Source organism: Hyperolius riggenbachi, chromosome 1, assembly GCF_040937935.1.
Source record: "Hyperolius riggenbachi isolate aHypRig1 chromosome 1, aHypRig1.pri, whole genome shotgun sequence".
Lineage (NCBI taxonomy): Eukaryota > Metazoa > Chordata > Amphibia > Anura > Hyperoliidae > Hyperolius > Hyperolius riggenbachi.
Genome location: NC_090646.1, coordinates 479,561,959 through 479,581,441, shown reverse-complemented (window position 1 = coordinate 479,581,441; position 19,483 = coordinate 479,561,959). Strand labels below are relative to the sequence as shown.

The 19,483-nt window shown below is 40.4% G+C and overlaps 1 protein-coding gene across 6 annotated transcripts in view; it reads right to left on the bottom strand.

Moving 5' to 3' along the window:
- Nucleotides 1-19,483, bottom strand: part of ADCY4 (adenylate cyclase 4) — a 183,414-nt gene that overhangs the window by 39,114 nt on the left and 124,817 nt on the right. For all 6 annotated transcript variants that reach the window (XM_068241582.1, XM_068241574.1, XM_068241565.1 and 3 more), the window contains exons 5-10: nt 18,551-18,700; nt 10,372-10,517; nt 4,835-4,946; nt 4,623-4,750; nt 3,500-3,658; nt 3,238-3,370 (exon numbers count right to left, since the gene is read on the bottom strand). In XM_068241582.1, coding sequence (XP_068097683.1) covers nt 3,238-3,370; nt 3,500-3,658; nt 4,623-4,750; nt 4,835-4,946; nt 10,372-10,517; nt 18,551-18,700 — 828 coding nt within the window. The remainder of the gene's footprint in view (nt 1-3,237; nt 3,371-3,499; nt 3,659-4,622; nt 4,751-4,834; nt 4,947-10,371; nt 10,518-18,550; nt 18,701-19,483) is intronic.

The following is a 19,483-nucleotide window of genomic DNA, read 5'->3' as shown; positions in this document are numbered from 1 at the left end:
TACCATGTATTATTTTAAAACTATAGTGATCTACTCTCATTGTAGATCTATTGATCTACAATGAAAGTTTGGAGGGTAATCTTCATTGACCAATGACATTACACCCCCAACCCATTGTTTTCACATTGAATCACTTAGTGTGGATAGTATACGTGTTCTAACATTTTAATATACCTATTAAAAGTTATATTTTAGATATTTGTCTCCTCTTACAGGGTTATATCTAGTGTTGTTTAATTGTTAAATCAGGTGTGTTGTTTATAATGTACTAGCCAAAGAAAGCCTAATTGATGATGGAAAAAACAAGATATAGATCATTTTGTTGTGATAAGCAGTGATAAAAATATTGGCAAATGAATGGGAGGTTAAAGTTGTTGGGATGCATGAGGTGAAACATCACTGAAGGCTGAAGTGGTTAAAGGACGTGATCCCCACACGTTGATTGGCCCAATAGGCTGCCTGTCACTTGAGTGGAGCACTCCTTATTTGCAGGGCGAGCGGGCATAAGTTACTAGCGCTCGCTATGCTGCACTACACACAGCATAGCGTGCACTCCTGTGGCTGAGGGTAATTACGTGCACTGCGCAGCCAGTAGTGGGTGTAGCATGCAGCCACTTACATTTATGGCACGCTGTTCAAATAGCGTGCGTAACAGGAGGTTACGCGCACTATTTCTGTTCGTGAATCAACTCCATTAAGAGCTATAACCCGTGCGGAAATTGCACACATTTTAAGTAAGTTGTCTGCTCTGGTGTCCTATTGCACCTAGCTTCCCACACATATTCTTTCTACAAATATGGAATCTAGATATAGCACTCCTGAGCTGGAGAACAAACTACATGGGAGGTAATGTAAGGTTAGTGAATTGGCAGTTGTGTGATTACAGGCACACATCTGCAGGGATTTTATTTTAAATAACTGTCCTAAGAAGAAAAAATAATAGTTATGTTGGATAGAGCGTCCAATTAAATATCATGGTGTAAAAAAGTTCAGAGTTATGATTGCTGTAGCAACACTACTATTTCAGTTCTCATTAAAAAAAAAAAAAAAAAAAAAAAAAAGTAGAAAGAAAAATTAAACGAAACTCCATATAAATAAAGAAAAAAATTACTGCATTAACTGTTTAACTGTGATAATGTAATGGTGGCCATACAAGAAACCACATACATCTATAATCAGTATAAATAACCTGCTAAAGAAATCTTTTTACTATAAATCCAAGGAAGTGGTACAATTTACCGGTATGCCTCTATTAACTTATTGTACTTAAAACGATCTATTGGAAAGATTTCTGGAAAGCTGTATGTGGCATTTATTTTTTGGGTTTAATCTGTTCGCACATTTGGCCAGGACCACGTTGGCAGATTACACTGTGACAAATGAATAAGTAAAGTTACAATGTGTGCTCTTTGTGACGTTCAATAGACTTCTCTGGAAAGCATCCATGTAAACAAGACCTAAAGCTGAAATCCAGGCACAAATGTTTTTTTAGGCCTGTGCTGGCACTGATTGGTAGGGTTTGTTTCTAAGCTGTAGTTGCCCCTCCATGTTCTGGCAGTAAAATCACTTTTAGGCTTTGGTCACATTAAACAGCATGATTTTGAACAGGCTTTGGTATGCAATAGAGCATAGGTTTTCCTCACCACAGCACATTCAGTACATTAGAATGACATTGTATACATCATATGCGCTGGACATGGTGCGCTTCTGAAATGCACTGCAGGAGTGATTTGAGTATGTACTTTCACACAGCACAATTCACTGGAAGGAATGGACGGTATGGAAAGCGTGTACAAAAACACACCACCTGTCAGCTGCTCTCCTGCTCTGGCCTGGCGCTTGCTGGCGCTCAGTACTAACATTGGACAGGCACCACCCCCCACGGAGTAACAACTGAGGGCAGCAGTGCACAGATGGGACATGACACTGTTCTCTGCCGCCGGGTAATGGCACTGTGTGTCAAGAACTGACACGTGTGGTGTTACAACCGCTGCATGTAAATTCCACCTGAATTGCATGGTGGGCAGCAGCCAGGACACTGAACTGGTCAGAAAGTGTGCAGTTCAGCCTCCTTTCTGAAAGAGGCCTTATTAAATCACAACGCTGCTGTGGCAACACCCTCATAGAGTTACATTACAAACATGGCAAAAGCACTCTTGGTGTGAATTAGCCCTAACCGTACCTAGTTAGAAGCCCCACCGCCAGCCACTTTCTGCAGCTCAGACTCCCTGAGCTGTAGGATACAATCTTTTCATACACCTGTTTGTTCTTTGCCCCTTGCAGTATGAACAATAGGATGCCAAAAATCCTGCCCAGCCCACAGGGCCTGTTGCTAACACCTTCTTAGCCACTTCTGTAATGGGCCAAATTTAATGCAGTAATCATTTGGAAGATCCAAAAAATGTACAATTCTATTACTTTCATTCTTTTAACGAGAATCTGTACTTTAAAATTATTGCAATAAAAAGCATACCATTCTTTTTATAATGTTGTCCTGGGCCCCTCTGTGCTGTTTCTGCCACTCCCAGCTGCGATCCTGGCTTGTAATTGCCAGTTTTAGGCAGTGTTTACAAACAATAGACATGGCTTGTGATGGGCTGAGAGGAGCTCAGTCTGTGACTCATACAGAGCTTGCAGGGGGCTTCTGCCTATAACAAGCAGAGCAGCACATTCTTGCCTGAGCCCGACAAAGCCGTCAGAGGAATGAAGATTAGATTACATAACTGAGATAATACAGCCACTGTGCAACTAGGAAAGGCTGCAGTAAGACAGACCACATTAGAACAGGTATAGGAACTTATAGGATAGAAGAAATAAGGCTGAACATTTTGTTACAGAGTCTCTTTAAGTAACGCTGCATACTTAAAAATGCCCCTCCATGCTGTGACTACACTGGCTGCATGCTTGTTGCTTGTGTGGCTCAGGCGTCACTGAAGCCAGAAGATCAGCATGACAGCCAGACAAGTAGCATGTCTTACACTGAAATAGCAGCATTGTATACACTTCACTTCAGGGTTACTTTCCACACATTGCATTTCCTTTTCCTTGGATGTGGCATTGCCTGCCAGTGGCCTAGCTGTGCAATCACAAGTGTCTTCACTCATGCAGATATACAGAACTTGTATAATACATTCCAAAATAAAACATGCAGTAGAAAAAGCCTAGTTTCATTCTTAAGTCCATCAAGGTGGTAACAAGACATAGAATACTTTACATTTATAAACATATTAGACTTACCCTAGGGTCAATAACCAGGGAAGTCTTTATATTATTCTCCTTAATGTAAGCGTCTCTCTGTGTGTAGGTTGCATCTTCCACTTTATATTCACCTCCGAGATGTGACAGCGTGGCCTCTGTAATGTGAACTCTCCTACAGAACATACACTTATATATTAGGGCCCGCACATTGTATATCAATAATGTGGTGCACATTTCTGAATCATATGTGATGAAACACAATTATATGAAGTAACAGACATTTTTAGTTTCACATTCTTACCCTGGAACTCCTCCTGCTTCCATATGATTGGCCAATGTTACATCATGTGACCAGACGTCATACTGCCATTTTTGGAGCCCGATGACTCCGCATAGTACATTTCCTGAATGTACACCAACACGCATGTTAATATCTACTCCTGTAGCCTTGCGCAACTTTCTGAAAAAATGCAAAGACAACATTTCTGTTCAGAGCACTACATCTACCGAGCAAAGTTAACTGAGCGACTAACACAGCAGCCACATTTGAATATTTTAAGGCTTATTTCAGGCCCACAGCGACTAAAGATATCAATAGTAATAATAAAAAAATAAATCTAAGCTTACAAAAGTGGATTTCTGCTTAATACAGGGAAGTTCTTCTGATACTAAATTGGTTAAATAAAAACAAAAAAAAGATATTTTAACTACAGTTTGTGTGTAAAGTCCTCTGCTGGCATTTTATATGCCTTGTACAGTTATGTGCTGACCGAGAGTGGCCTGACATCCAGGGTACGCCACACAGAGCCATCCTCCCTGGGAAAGGTTTTTAAAACTAAAACGGGGGTTCCTTCTTGCCAAAGGACACTGTTGGTTACACCGTGGACATTTTCCAGTGCTTTGAAAAGCACAGAAATGCAGGCTGGAGAATGTGGAAGGCAAAACACTGCCTTGGAGCTTAGGAAAATAATAACAAAAAAAGCTAAATTCTACTTTCTGGCTATAAGACGTGACTGATGTGTGTAGGCCACTGAGTATATTGAAGTATAATGGAAGGTGCGCTCACACTGGTGATATGGCTCTGCTTCAGCAACGATAAGAAAAACAGTAAGCTGGATACCAAATGTGATGTGAAGGCAATCCACTATATCAGGCAGCCCGAGGTCGTCACTGAGGAGAATAGGACAGAGTGGGAATGAAGAGGAAAACATTTCTAGGAATTTAACTATGACTAAACTTAAAAGGGTTGAGCTTTCTTACAGGACAACTGATGTACTTCAACTTGAAGCAGGAGTTTAGCTAAGTGAAGAAAAACAACATTCTCTAGTGTCCTTCCCCCTATAGCAGTCAGGGCTTACACCACACTTCCATAGCTGTGTACCCAAATGAAAGAGAGAGCAGAGAAGTGCAGGAAGATTTCTCACCGGATTGCCTGGCACATGTCTAAACCCATCTGGACACAGTTCTTTGCATGGTCTGGCAGATATTCCGGCAGCCCTGACACACAGTAATAACAGTCACCCAGGATCTTGATGCGCATGCAGTTATTTTCCTACAGAATAAAACATTCTTCAGCTTTCAGAACTGTCCAATAATTGTGCATGGTTACAACACAGTCCCATTTACATTTACTTACCTTCGCTATCTGGTCAAACTTTCCAAACAGCTCATTTAGCATCAGAACCAGCTCCTTGGGAGAGCATTCACTAGAAAGCAGTGTGAAGCCAACAATGTCTGCATATAGGATACTGGAACATAGAACACAATACATTTATTTGCCGTCTCTCAAATACAGCAATAAAGATGGTTAAAGGACTGCTATTGGGAAAAATTGTAAAATTTTAAATCTGTGTGTATTCATATGTATAAAATGCACCATAAATGTATTTTTTCCTATGTCGCTGTCACTTACAATAGGTTGTAAAAATTGTCACTTAAGATATTATGCTGTCTACCCATTTTGACTGCCTTTACTCCCCTTAGGCAATCCACATATTGTTGGAAAGTTTAGAGTCTTGGCTTTCATTTCATATGCCCTGTGTTGGTCCGATGCAATATTCCTGAGTTAGCGGATGTTAAATGAGGAGTGTCCACTCTTTTTAAACGGATATTCCCAGCTTTACTGGAATCATTGTCCTGTTGCCCGCTGGCAGTAGCGTAGCGTAGACACCCCTCATTCCACACCCCCAACTCACAAAGCATAGTGCAAATGAAAGCCAAGATTCCAACAATATGTAGATTTCCAAAGGGAGTCAATATTTTTTAAACGGGGGGCAGTAAAATTCGGAAGATGGTATAATATGTAAGTACCTAAAAATATTACAGATCTGACAGGTTTTGGAGGTCCATCTCCTCACTGGGGACTCTCAGTACTGAATGCCAGTTCTTCAGTCCAACTGCTAAAATAGAGTGCAAACAGCTAGGGGTGTTTGCATCTCTGTATAGATCCTTTCCATAGAGTGCTATTGTAATGAAAAAAAGAAATACTGAGAAAATCCCCCTAGTCCAAAATCTGTCAGATTTTTACTGCCTACTGTAAGTGATAGCAACATGGGAGAAAAGTGATTTATATGGCATTGTACTCCAGGAGAAATGTTTTTCTTATAAGTAGGTGTAACTGTACAGTGGGCTGCAAAAGTTTGGGCGACCTTGTTAATCGTCATGGTTTTCCTGTATAAATCGTTGGTTGTTACAATAAAAAATGTCAGTTAAATATATCATATAGGAGACACACACAGTGATATTTGAGAAGTGAAATGAAGTTTATTTACAGAAAGTGCGCAATAATTGTTTAAATAAAATTAGGCAGGTGCATAAATTTGTCATTTTATTGATTCCGAAACCTTTAGAACTAATTATTGGAACTAAAATTGGCTTGGTAAGCTCAGTGACCCCTGACCTACTTACACAGGTGAATCCAGTTATGAGAGAGTATTTAAGGGAGTCAATTAAAAGCTTCCCTCCTTATAATTTTCTCTGAAGAGTAGCAACATGGGGGTCTCAAAACAACTCTCAAGTGACCTGAAGACAAAGACTGTTTATCATCATGGTTTAGGGGAAGGATACAGAAAACTGTCTCAGAGATTTCAGCTATCTGTTTCCACAGTTAGGAACATATTGAGGAAATGGAAGACCACAGGCTCGGTTCAAGTTAAGGCTCGAAGTGGCAGACCAAGAAAAATCTCAGATAAACAAAAACATAAACATACATAAACATAAGTCAGAGTCAATCCACAGACCAGCACCAAAGACCTACAACATCATCTTGCTGCAGATGGAGTTACTGTGCATCGTTCAACCATTCGGCACACTTTAGACAAGGAGATGCTGTATGCCAGAGTGATGCAGAGGAAGCCTTTTCTCCGCCCACAGCACAAACAGAGCCGCTTGAGGAATGTTAAAGCACATTTGGACAAGCCAGCTTCATTTTGGAATAAGGTGCTGTGGACTGATGAAACTAAAATTGAGGTATTTGGGCATAACAAGGAATGAACTAGAGATGTTTTGTAAAGAGGAATGGTCCAAAATACCTTCAACCAGAATCCAGACTCTCATTGGAACCTACAGGAAGCGTTTGAAGCTGTAATTTCTGCAAAAGGAGAATCTACTTAATATTGATTTCATTTCTTTTTCGTGGTGCCCAAATTTATGCACCTGCCGAATTTTGTTTAAACAATTATTGCGCACTTTCTGTAAATCCAATAAACTTCATTTCACTTCTCAAATATCACTGTGTGTGTCTCCTATATGATATATTTAACTGACATTTTTTATTGCAACAACCAACGATTTATACAGGAAAATCATGGCGATTAACAAAGGTTGCCCAAACTTTCGCATCCCACTGTATATATTAACCACTTAAAGACAAGCAGGTGTATTAAAACATCCTGCCGGAGCCTCTTAACGGCTCCAGGAAGGTTTTATAAGTAAAGCAGCGTTGCTGCCGATGTGCATGCACGCAAGATTAAACAAAAACAAAAAAAAAACAACAGAAAAAATACACCTTTATTTCTAAATAATATATTGTCACCATACTTTGTACTAGGGACATAATTCAAATCTTGTGATAACCAGGACAAATAGGCAGATAAAATGTGTGGGTTTTATGTACAGTAGCAGTGTATATTAAAACTATAGGGGATATAATTGGAGAAATAAGTATGACATAGGTACCATTTAACTATCAGAAAACCAGCTTATCTATGCTATTGTACCTATTAAGATAAAAAGCTGAACTGCCTTAAGACATTTCTGCACATTCCAAAGGCGCTTTTCTTTTGACGATCTGTTAAACTAATGTAAAGCTACATATATTTCAAGATGTCTTGTAAAATCTTTTTGGAATATTCATGTTATTCTTTTTGAACAGCTTTGTATTTGTATTAATACTGTTTAATAAACAATATTGAAACAGAAACATTGGATAAATATTGTATTTTTTCATTTTTATCCCTTAAAAATGCATAGAAAATAAAGTAATTACTAAAAACAAATATCTACCCCAAAAAGCCTAATTGGTGGTGAAAAAAACAAGATATAGGCCTCAATTCACTAAGCTTATCACCTGTCTTTAATAACGTTTATAGAGTGGTCACCATGGTGATAAGGCATGTAGTATTCAGGAAACATTTTACCTCAGGCAAACCTAAAGTTAACTCTTCTGTCTTTAAGTTAACTCTTCAATCCTTAAAATAACTCCACAGTTAAAGACAGCCTGTTTTGTTAACTGCGTGTGAAAATAACTACAGAGGAGGTAAATTAACTACAGAGGAGGTATGAAGGAGGAGAATAAAGAGATAAGATAACTCTCTTACTGTGTGGAGGTAAGTTTTCTCTTGCCTTATCTACAGCATGATCTTAGAATTGAGGCCATTGATCATTTCATTGTGATTAGTAGTGATTAAGCCATTGGCAAATGAAAGGGTTGAGCCCTGAAAGGTGAAAATCGCTTGTCCGTTAGGGTAAAACCCCTTTGGGGTGAAGTGGTTAAAATTGAACAATTTTTGCGCAATAGTGGTCCTTTAATTTGCATTGGACTACACAAACTTTAGGCAACTTGATATTTCACATCTAGCTACAGAGAAATCCCCCAAAAAGCTTGCTACAGACAGATGTGAATGTGGAAAACAACAACATAACAGTATAGAGTTCTGCATGCTGGGTTTTTCCTATGGTAGAAGGAAAAAGATTAGTAGCAGTAGGGCACCTGCTGTTCCTTTTTTCAAGGTCTTAGCAATCAGTCAGGAGAACACAACCTCACTGCATATCCTCCTGAGAAGAGATACAGATGGAAGGTCAGGCGAGGTCATGTGTATCTACAGACACTCAGCTGTCACCTGATCTGGATCAGGCTACAACTAATGAATGTTTGTAGATAGCATAAGATCCAGATATTCAGTAGCTAAATTATATTACAGTCAACAGGAGGGTGGATGGAAGAGATAGAAAATAGATAACATTCTGTCCGATTCATATAGGCGTAAAATCCAGAAAGATTTAACATGTGAGAAGTGTATCAGCCACAATCAGAGAAAAGCGAGTCAGAGGCCTGGACACACATCATACACTTTCCTTCTGTCCATCACTCTTTTGTGGTATGGTCACACTGAGTGTTACAAGTGCAGACACCTTTTATCAATACTTCAAAGTTCTAATATGAGGTATCTTACAGAACAGAAGACCACACTCTGCTGCACAGCAACATTTAAGAGTAGTACCACAAGACTATAAACTATAGTCCAGGTTTGCATTCCATGAATGTATATTGACTTGCTTAGATTGCACAACTGTATCTGTGTGCCAGTATCAAAGGCTGCTTGGCTGGACTGAGCAGCAGTCTGTACTTTGTCCATGCTCCTCCCCCTTTCCACCATCACTCACAGGAGACAGTCAAGAAAGAGCTGGGAGGGGATACTGATCACCTGGCTGCTTCCACCTTCTTGCTGCTGATTAGATTAACTGCTTGTGGCAAGAACTGCAGCATTATAGTTATGCAGAATTTCATCATCAGTTTCTGTCTAGCTTCTCTCTGCTCAGTGCATATTAAAGCATTTAAAGAACCCCTGAACTGTCTTAAAACACGGAGGGCTAGATTACCGTTCACTGACTGTGCTGCCGCTGCCCCCCCTTTTCAGTTGAAGAAACTGTTTTCCAAATCCACGTGCGATTGAGAACTGTGCGGGCGTTGAAAGCAGAATGCTCATTCTCACAGTTTTAAGACAGTTTAGGGGTACTTTCACGTTTCCAGACCCTCACCAGTGTTTTTATAAGAAAACAATAAAGTAAGAGTGCAGTTTATTATTTCAGGCAGTGAGAGGTGATGAGCAGTACACATGACTTTTATTTACACACTGGAAAGGATGTGGCAAATGCTCCATTAAACAATGAGCAGGGAGTCACAGCTGAACTGCAGCTGCATTGCTGACCACAAAGAGTTAATCTCTGGGCAGCAAGGTGGCGTAGAGGTTAGCGCTCTTGCTTTGCAGTGCTGGGTCCCCGAATCTCAACCAGGGCACTATCTGCAAGGAGTTTTTATATTCTCCCCTTTTCTGTGTGGGTTTCCTCCGGCACTCCGGTTTCTTAACACATCCCCAAAACATACAGAGAAGTTAATTGGCTTCCCCTAAAATTGGCCCTAGACTACAATACATACACTATACACACATTGGCCCTAGACTACGATACAGATATAGGAGTATGGTAGGGATTAGATTGTGGACCCCTCTAAGGGACAGTTAAAGTGACAAGACAATATTACTCTGTACAGCGCTGGAGAAGAGGTCAGCGCTATATAAATACTAAATAATAATAAAGATCTTGCTTAGGAGTGGAAATAGGTGGACTTGGCAAGGTTATTGGCTCTGTGCTGGAAAACAACTCCCACTCTACTGGTAATAAGGAACTACTGGATGCAGCCAGAAAGGTATTTTTAATACACTTTTCCCCAAAAAGTAAAGGCATGCAATGCACAAAACTTTGTTTTGATTAGTGCAAATTGGACATTACAAAACGGGAGGCTGAACTAGGTCCTTCAAGTTTTGTACAAACATGGAAACTTATACAAGTTAAAGTTATAGATGAGATTAGCCCTTTCCACATAAAAGTAAGATGTTTATCAGACTTAGGTCCTTTATATATAAGGATCTTGGTCTATGTGCTGCTTTGGCTCACCTCACATCTTTGTGCCGTTTGATATACAGATTATGGAAGTTGTTGGTGCTCTCCTGCTGTGGTCTCTTCTCTTTCAGCCTCTCTATGATCTCTTCTTTCATCTCTGTTGCTATATACTGCGGTAAGATGGAAAGTAACAACTGCTCCTGTGATCAATGAATTCAACAAAAAAGTGTGTAAAAAAAAAAAAATTGTAGCTGCCAGGCATACTGATCTATTGGACTTAAATTTTTCTTGTTTAAAATGGTTAGGAAGGCTTCCTGATCATACAGTGGTAACCCACATGCCTGACACAGTTGGAATCAGCTAATCTAACTGCACATGTGCCTAGTGAAATCCTACTAAAGTCCCACATGCCTGACACAGTTGGAATCAGCTAATCTAACTGCACATGTGCCTAGTGAAAAAAATCATAACCCACAATTCTCACAGCACCTGACACCTTTATGGGTACTATAGTAGGGCGTGCAGCTCGTTTCCTTTGCCAGATGTCCATCCTGCCTTTCTGCAGGGACAGTAGTTGTAAAAATCTGACTCCATGGAAATGATCTAACAAAGATATCAGCTGGTAACACTATTCTAGCAGGAGGACTGAGCAAGTGTTGTTCAGTAAGTGTATTTGAAAAATAGCAAAACTTTTGACAATCCCCCGTGAGGATATGGACTAGTCCAAAACCTGTCAGATTTTACTACCTACTGTATGTGACAGAGTAGAAAAAAAAATTAAATATTGCTCTGTGACAAATGTACTGTACACTTCATATGCATTCTACATTTTAAAGGAGGAAAAGGATTTCCATAAAAGTCCTTCAAACAACAAAATCTGCACCTTTACTACTGTGAGGGTTTCAGTTTTTAAAAATACACAAGAGCCAAGAAAGTAGTTCTGTACCATAAGGAAGTAAACAATACAGACATCTTAACCAAAAACACGTCTTTTTCAAAGTACTTACATGATCAAAACAAGCAATAAAAACTTGTTTTTTCATGGCAAAAAGGGTAATTAATAATTAACCCAAAACACCCAGTACATTACTTCATTTGTTTTGAAACTAATGCACAAAGGCACATATGACAGAGTCAGTAAAGGGTAAAAGAATAATATCATCTTCACGGTGTACAAAGGTTTCAGCAAAGGACAAAGATTTTCTCATATTAATATATTTATTCTACAAACCAATCCTACTGCAAGCATATGAAGCTGACAAATTACTAAATGTCTTCATCAATTTAAAGGAAACCTGAAGTGAGAAGATATGAAGGCAGCCATGTTTATTTCCTGTTTAACAATACCAGTTAACTGCCAATCCTGCTGATCTGGCATCAGTAGTGTCTGAATCACCCACCTGAAACAAGCATGCGGAAAATCGAGCCAAACGTCAGCGAAACATCTGATCTGCATTCTTGTTCAGGGTAACAGTAAATTCGGGCGCCTGAGGCAAGTGGACAAATCGGGCGCCGCCATTCACTCCCATAATAAATATCGTTTAATGGGCGCCCGACAGGAAAAAAGGGCGCCGGAGAAAAATAACGTTTTATAAGCGGCGCCCGGAGACTTTTACTGTTTTATAACTGCTTCTCCTGATTACACATTATTTTATGATTTATAATTTTTTAAACATTATTTTTAAACGAAAAACAGTACAATCTTTTTTAAAACATTATTTTTAAACGAAAAACAGCACAATATTTTTTTCACACGTTATTAATGCTTATCACAGGGGGGTCTTAGGTTTAGGCACCACCAGGGGGGTCTTAGGTTTAGGCACCATCAGGGGAGTCTTAGGTTTAGGCACCATCAGGGGAGTCTTAGGTTTAGGCACCATCAGGGGAGTCTTAGGTTTAGGCACCATCAGGGGAGTCTTAGGTTTAGGCACCACCAGGGGGGTCTTAGGTTTAGGCACCATCAGGGGAGTCTTAGGTTTAGGCACCATCAGGGGAGTCTTAGGTTTAGGCACCATCAGGGGAGTCTTAGGTTTAGGCACCATCAGGGGAGTCTTAGGTTTAGGCACCACCAGGGGGGTCTTAGGTTTAGGCACCAACACGGGGGTCTAGGGGTTAGGGGTAGGTACAGGGAAGGTTACTTAGGCACCAACAGGGGGGGGTCTTAGGTTTAGGCACCATCAGGGGAGTCTTAGGTTTAGGCACCATCAGGGGAGTCTTAGGTTTAGGCACCATCAGGGGAGTCTTAGGTTTAGGCACCACCAGGGGGGTCTTAGGTTTAGGCACCATCAGGGGAGTCTTAGGTTTAGGCACCATCAGGGGAGTCTTAGGTTTAGGCACCATCAGGGGAGTCTTAGGTTTAGGCACCATCAGGGGAGTCTTAGGTTTAGGCACCACCAGGGGGGTCTTAGGTTTAGGCACCAACACGGGGGTCTAGGGGTTAGGGGTAGGTACAGGGAGGGTTACTTACTATTTTTTTTAAACGTTATTATACGTTTCACTTTTTAAACAGAAGATTAACGTTTTCACAATTGCCAATTTCATGCACATTATTTAATGATTTATAACTTTATAAAACATTATTTTTAAACGAAATATAGTACATTATATTTTTAAACGTTATCCATGTTTATCGTTTAAAACCCGGCGCCCTTTTTTCCCAGCGCCCCTTTTTAACGTACGCCTTGTTCAGGGTCTATGGCTAAAAGTATTAGATGCAGAGGATCAGCAGGACAGCCAGGCAATTTGTGTTTAAAAGGAAATAAATGTCAGCCCCCTTATCCCCCTCACTTCAGGTTGCCTTTAAGTACTCTTTTACACCAACAACAAAACATTTAGCCACCCAGTTGCCACGGCTAAAATGTTTGTAACCACCTAGAGCCATCTATCAGGAGTGGAAAGTGCAAAATTACATGAGGGTGGGGGGCAACAATCATAAGAGAAGTAATGTCCAGCTGTGTGAATACCCTCTGGATCCCTGCAGAGTACCTAAAGGACCACTATGGCAAAATATTGTAAAATTTAACATACATACATACAAAATATGCATTTCTCCCAGAGTAAAATGCACTATAAATTACATAGGGGTTGATTCAGCTTAATGACAGCAGCAGGTGGTAATAATCTCCAGCGCATGATATGCAGCCATAGCGCTCCAATAGCTTAACAAGTGCTTCATTAAACTTAACGAGCGCTCCATTGAACACACCCTGAGCCCTGGCGAGTCCAGTGGCTTCAAAGGATGAGATTCCTGCACTCTGACTTGACAGTCAGCCTACTGGGCCAATCAATGTTCAGGAATATTGTCCTTTGAAGCCACTAGACCTGCTGGGGCACAGGGCGAGTTCAGTGCAGCGCTCGTTAAGTTTAATGAAGCACTTGTTAAGCTATTGGAGCATAGCGTAATTTAACAGTGCGCGCTATGGCTGCATATCATGCGCTGAAGATTATTACCATGCTCTGCTGTCATTAAGCTGCGTTGCTACAGCAGAGCAGCTCAGTGAATCAACCCCATAGTTACAAAGTTAGTTTGGTTGGAAAAAAGACACCCATCCAAGTCCAACCAGGAGAAAAAAAAATAGTTTTTTTTCTTTGTTGCGGTCACTTACAGTAAGAACAAAAAAGTAATTAATAGCACATTTTACTCTGGGATAAATGTATATTTTATATGTCTGTATTTTAAATTTTACAATTGTTCATGATAGTCGTCCTTTAAAGCTAGCTGGCATAAGAATAGAATGCACATACCTATAACATTAGCTGTCATTTTAACATTAGTTTTAATGAGGATTGAAGTTGGAGTAAGTAGCATAGGCATAAACATGGCGGTGGTGTGGGTATTCTTTTCTCTGATAGATGCTCCTTTAAGCCGCTCACACCCATTCCTTTTCTTTCTCTACCTTCCTTTGAAGTCCATGCAGTCCGTCTATACTCTCCCTCTAACCTCCAGATCGCAATAATCTACCGCCCCCCTGGCCCTGCTTCCTTCTTCCTAGATCACTTCGCTACATGGCTCCTCCAGTCCCTGTCCTTCGATATCCCTACCATCATTATGGGTGACTTCACCAACAATTCTGCCGCCACTAAACTTCTGACACTCACTTCCTCCTACGGCCTTTCTCAGTGGTCCACTGCTCCAACTCACTCTAATGGTCATACACTTGACCTCATATTCAGTGATAGAAATCAGTGTTCTATCACTGATTTCACTAATACTCCTCTCCCACTCTCTGATCATAACTTACTAAACTTCTCTCTCTCCCCCTCTTCCTACCACGCTGCCTCAAGCACGCTCATATATACGCAGGAACTACCGCAATATAGAAATGCAATCTGTCTCTGATGCCCTGCCACCTCTCCTCACACAACCATTCACTGACCCTGGCTCAGCAGCTGCACACTACCACAGCTCAATCACGCAAGTCATGGATGCAATCGCAGCCCTCACCAATGTCTGCCCACACCATGTCAGTCGCCAACCCTGGCTGACCAAGGCTACTAAACAGCTAAAGGGGTGCCCTAGGGTAGCTGAACGTCGTTGGAGAAAAACTAATACTAATGAGGATTTCATTTCTTAAAAAAAAAAAAAGTTTAAAACCGCTCTCTCTTCTGTAAAACAATCATACTTTCCCTCCCTCATATCCTCCCACTTGCACAATCCAAAGCGCCTGTTCAGTACTTTCAACTCCCTTCTCCGTCCACCCCCTCCTCCTCCTTCTTCATGCTTATCAGCTGAAGAATTTGCAACATACTTTACAGATAAAACTGCAAAAATCCATAGTGTGTTTTCCATGCAGACATCAAACTCCATCTCCACTAATCTTGTTGACTGCTCTCTTTCCAGTTTCTCTCCACTCTCTGAACATTCGCTCTCTTCTCTTATCTCCAAATCCCATCTAACCACCTGTTTTTTGGATCCTATCCCATCACATCTCATTCCACAGCTATCCACATCCCTCATCCCTGCCCTAATAGCGCTGTTTAACCTATGCCTCTCCACCGGAATTTTTCCATCCTCACTAAAGAAGGCTGTTGTAACACCACTACTTAAAAAACATCTCTAGACCCCACCGAACTTGCTAACTACCGCCCAGTGTCACTTCTCCCATTTCCATCTAAATTACTTGAAAGCCACATTCATGCTGAACTAAGTCAGTATTTATCTGCAAAATCCTTGCTTGATCAGTTCCAGTCTGGCTTTCGGCCAAACCACTCCACAGAAACAGCCCTCACCAAATTAGCTAATGATCTCCTCACAGCTAAATCCAAAGGCTATTATTCCATACTCATCCTTCTAGATCTGTCATCAGCATTCGACACTGTCGACCACACTCTACTCCTACAGATCCTTTCATCTATAGGAATAAAGGACCTCGCTCTCTCCCGGATATCTTCCTACCTCTCTGGAAGGTCTTTCACTGTTTCTTATTCAGATCATCCTCTGTCTGTAGGGGTACCTCAAGGCTCTGTCCTCGGTCCCCCCCTCTCCATCTACATGCACGGTCTTGGTAACTTAATCAACTCATTTGGTTTTCAATACCACCTATATGCAGATGATAAAAAAAACTGTACCTCTCAGCCCCAGACCTTAAAGAGAACCAGAGACGAAGCACCCTCATGTATTTTATTACATTTATCAGTGGGAACATGACAGTAAACACCTACCCTGCTTTTAGTTTTATTCTTCACAGTCTAATAAATCTGTTATCAACTGTGATAAGAATCCACCAACTGATTCAGTCTATGTTTGACCTGGCATCATTGTAGCTGAGTCACTCTTCTGTGGAGTCTTTTCAAGCCCAAGCCTGCCACCTCCTGGCTCAGATTTCATACTCAGAGCTGTTGACATGGGAGGGGCTGCTGCTGCTGCCGCCGAGAAAGAAGCTCTGACACACACAAGTGTATCTGTGTGCACTGTGCAGCCAGTCATTATCTACTGTATGCAGTTTCATTTCTATGAGAGACACTTCCTACAGGCAGCCACACAGCATACCAGAATAATAGTTAAAAGCAGACAGATGAAAGGCTGCAGCAGCCCTGCTTGTCTATAGTCTCATATAGCCTAGACAGCACATCCAGGACAACTCATTACCCGGAAGCAGAACAAGTATGAGCCGGCGGCCATATTGGATAATTCCTGGAGCAATAATGGATAAAAAACACTCAAAAAGGCACACCAGAGTGGCGAAATTATCAGGTAGAGCATTTATTCTTTACAAGCCATCAACTGATATGTTTATTTTGTGTGAATCGTTCATCTCTGGTTCCCTTTAACTCCCTCCTCACACGGGTTCCCGACTGCCTGTCCGCTATTTCCTCTTTCATGTCCTCTCGCTTCTTAAAACTTAATATGAATAAAACTGAACTAATAGTCTTTCCACCATCCCTGTCCACCTCTTTGCCTGATATTACAATAAATGTTAACAACACGTCTATAACTTCAGTTCCCAAAGCATGGTGCTTAGGGGTTATATTTGATTCTTCTCTCTCATTTATTCCTCACATTAACTCCCTAACCAGCTCCTGTCATCTCTAACTGAAAAACATAGCACGTATCCAACCTTTTCTCTCCCATGACACAACCAAAATGTTCGTACATGCTCTTATTATATCTCGATTGGACTATTGCAATATATTGCTTGGTGGACTTCCAACTAACCGACTAGCACCACTCAATTCTGTACTGAACTCTGCTGCTCCACTTATTCATCTCTCCTCTCGCTCTTCCTCTGCTGACCCTCTCTGTCAAGCTCTTCACTGGCTACCAATTAACGAGAGGATTCAGTTCAAACTCTTAACCCTAACCTACAAAGCTCTCCACCATCTCTCTCCCCTGTATATCTCCTCACTAGTCTCCAGATACCAACCCAACGGCTATCTCAGATCTGCACACGAGCTTCTTTTATCCTCTTCTACAATTACCTCCTCACATTCACGTGTACAAGACTTCTCCCGTGCTTCACCCCACCCCTGGAATGCCCTTCCACAGCACATCCGACACTCTCCCACCTTTGAAATCTTTAAACGCTCCCTTAAAACCCACCTTTTCCGACAAGTATATTCTCTAGCTTAGGCCATGCACCCACTAAATAACCTAATTACGCACTGCCTGTACATATACTGTATACTTCCCCCACCTCTTGTTTTCACCCCATTCCTTTAGATTGTAAGCTCGCAAGGTCAGGGCTCTCACCCTTTTGTGCCATGGAATGTTATTAATTTAATTGCTTGCACTCTGTTAGACATTTATACATTTTAGTCATCATGTTAAATCAAATTGTAATCAGCAGTGCTGTATTTTGTATCAGTGTTCATATTTGATGTATATCATTGTCTGTATCATTATGTATCCCTTGTTTGTTTTCTTACATTGTACAGCGCCACGGAATATGTTGGCGCTTTATAAATAAATAATAATAATAATGATAATAATAGGTTTTCCAGGGCTACAAAGTCCTTTTTCTTCAGTTTGAGTTCAGGTTGGAATAAAAAAAGCAAACTGAAGTCAAAGAGTCTAATGCTATGTACACACCATACAATTTTCTGGCAGATGTAACTGCCAGATCGATTATTTACAACATGTTCGATCTGAATTTGGATCGATTTTTTGATCAATTTCCATTCACTTCTATGGAAATCGATCGGAAAAACAATCGAAACATCGATCAAAATTCAGATCGGACATGTTAGAAATCAATTGTATGGTGTGCACCTAACATAATCCAAAACACCTGCAAAAGGGCTCCTATTTCATATATTAGTTTAACCTTTTAAATTGAATTACTGAAATAAATGGAATTTTGCAAGTTCTTCTAATTTTTCAAGTTTCACCTGCAGTTATCGTGATTCTACTTGCTTTTTGTCAAGCAATGGCCAACCAAGCACACCAGCAATCAGGGTGCATGGTTGCATTTTGGGTAATAGCGACAAAACACTCACTGCTGGGTAATTTGGGACGTGTAATACAGTTGGCAGAAGGGGTAGTATTGCCCTATCCCAACAGTCTTGGGGTTATGATACTGCATTGGTAATAGAATGTCATAAAATGTTGTCAAAACTGCAATCTTTAGTTTTTTACTTGAACCTAACCAGTGGCTAGTCAGAAATGTATATGTGGAATCTTGTAAGATATTGAAGTTTCAATTAACTATAGCCCTGTGTGAAACTTAACACTACTATTTGATAACATCAGACATTTTCCCAACATATATAGGTGTTTTCGCACGCTCCACCACACCTGCTGCCTCTCCTGAGAGTCCAGCTTACGTCGGGAATGAATGAAGTTGATGGCCTCATGGTAAGTGTCCTTTAATGAACTTTCTGTCACACGCTTGTGATAACCTCCCACCACATTGCCACACAGCAAGATGACCACGTCGGCTATCATCTGTGGAGAGAACAATCAAAGGGATTGTAAATGTTGTCATTTGAACTGCTAGAAGGTCCTGTACATAAGGACTATAAATAACATTGCTACTTATTAAAGGGTATGGATCATATCATGCTGCTAAATGTACCTGTCAAAAGTTTTGCTTCATTTCATTTTCTGTTTTTTTTTTCTTTCCACTTTATATCATGGCAGAAAAACGCAACAAAAGTGTAATAGGTCATTGAATGGGAGTGCAATATTACAGATATCATATCGGTGTTCTACCAAACCCTTCACAATCTTCATGTAACCAAAGGATAAAGCTTGACAATAATGATCAAGAAACCACTTTGTATTGCAAAACTTTTCTTAATCTTCCTTTATTAATGCAAAAGAACTCCACACTTGACATTTCTCTTCAATAGCAATAAATAAAGCCAATACAAAAACGTACAAAAAATCATCCAATCAATGTTCCCATAAAATTGTATCTGTTCCGCTTTGACCTGAGCATAATGAAAAAACATATAGTATATTATATCTTCGGAAAAAAATGCAGGTTAATACGATCAGTAGAAAAGTTCAAGCCTGGTCTGATCGATAGGGAATCTTAGAAAATCAAATTGCTCTACTTTAAAAAAAAACAACTTTAGCTTAGGCTTATTTTTTTGCATAGCCTACTGTATAGATATAATATAACACAATTTGTAATACTCAGCGTTTGCACAGAAACAATTTTTTGCTTAAATTTGTGTGCGATTTTGCAAAATTGTGTTTGGCGCACACTTAGGGCCCTTTTCC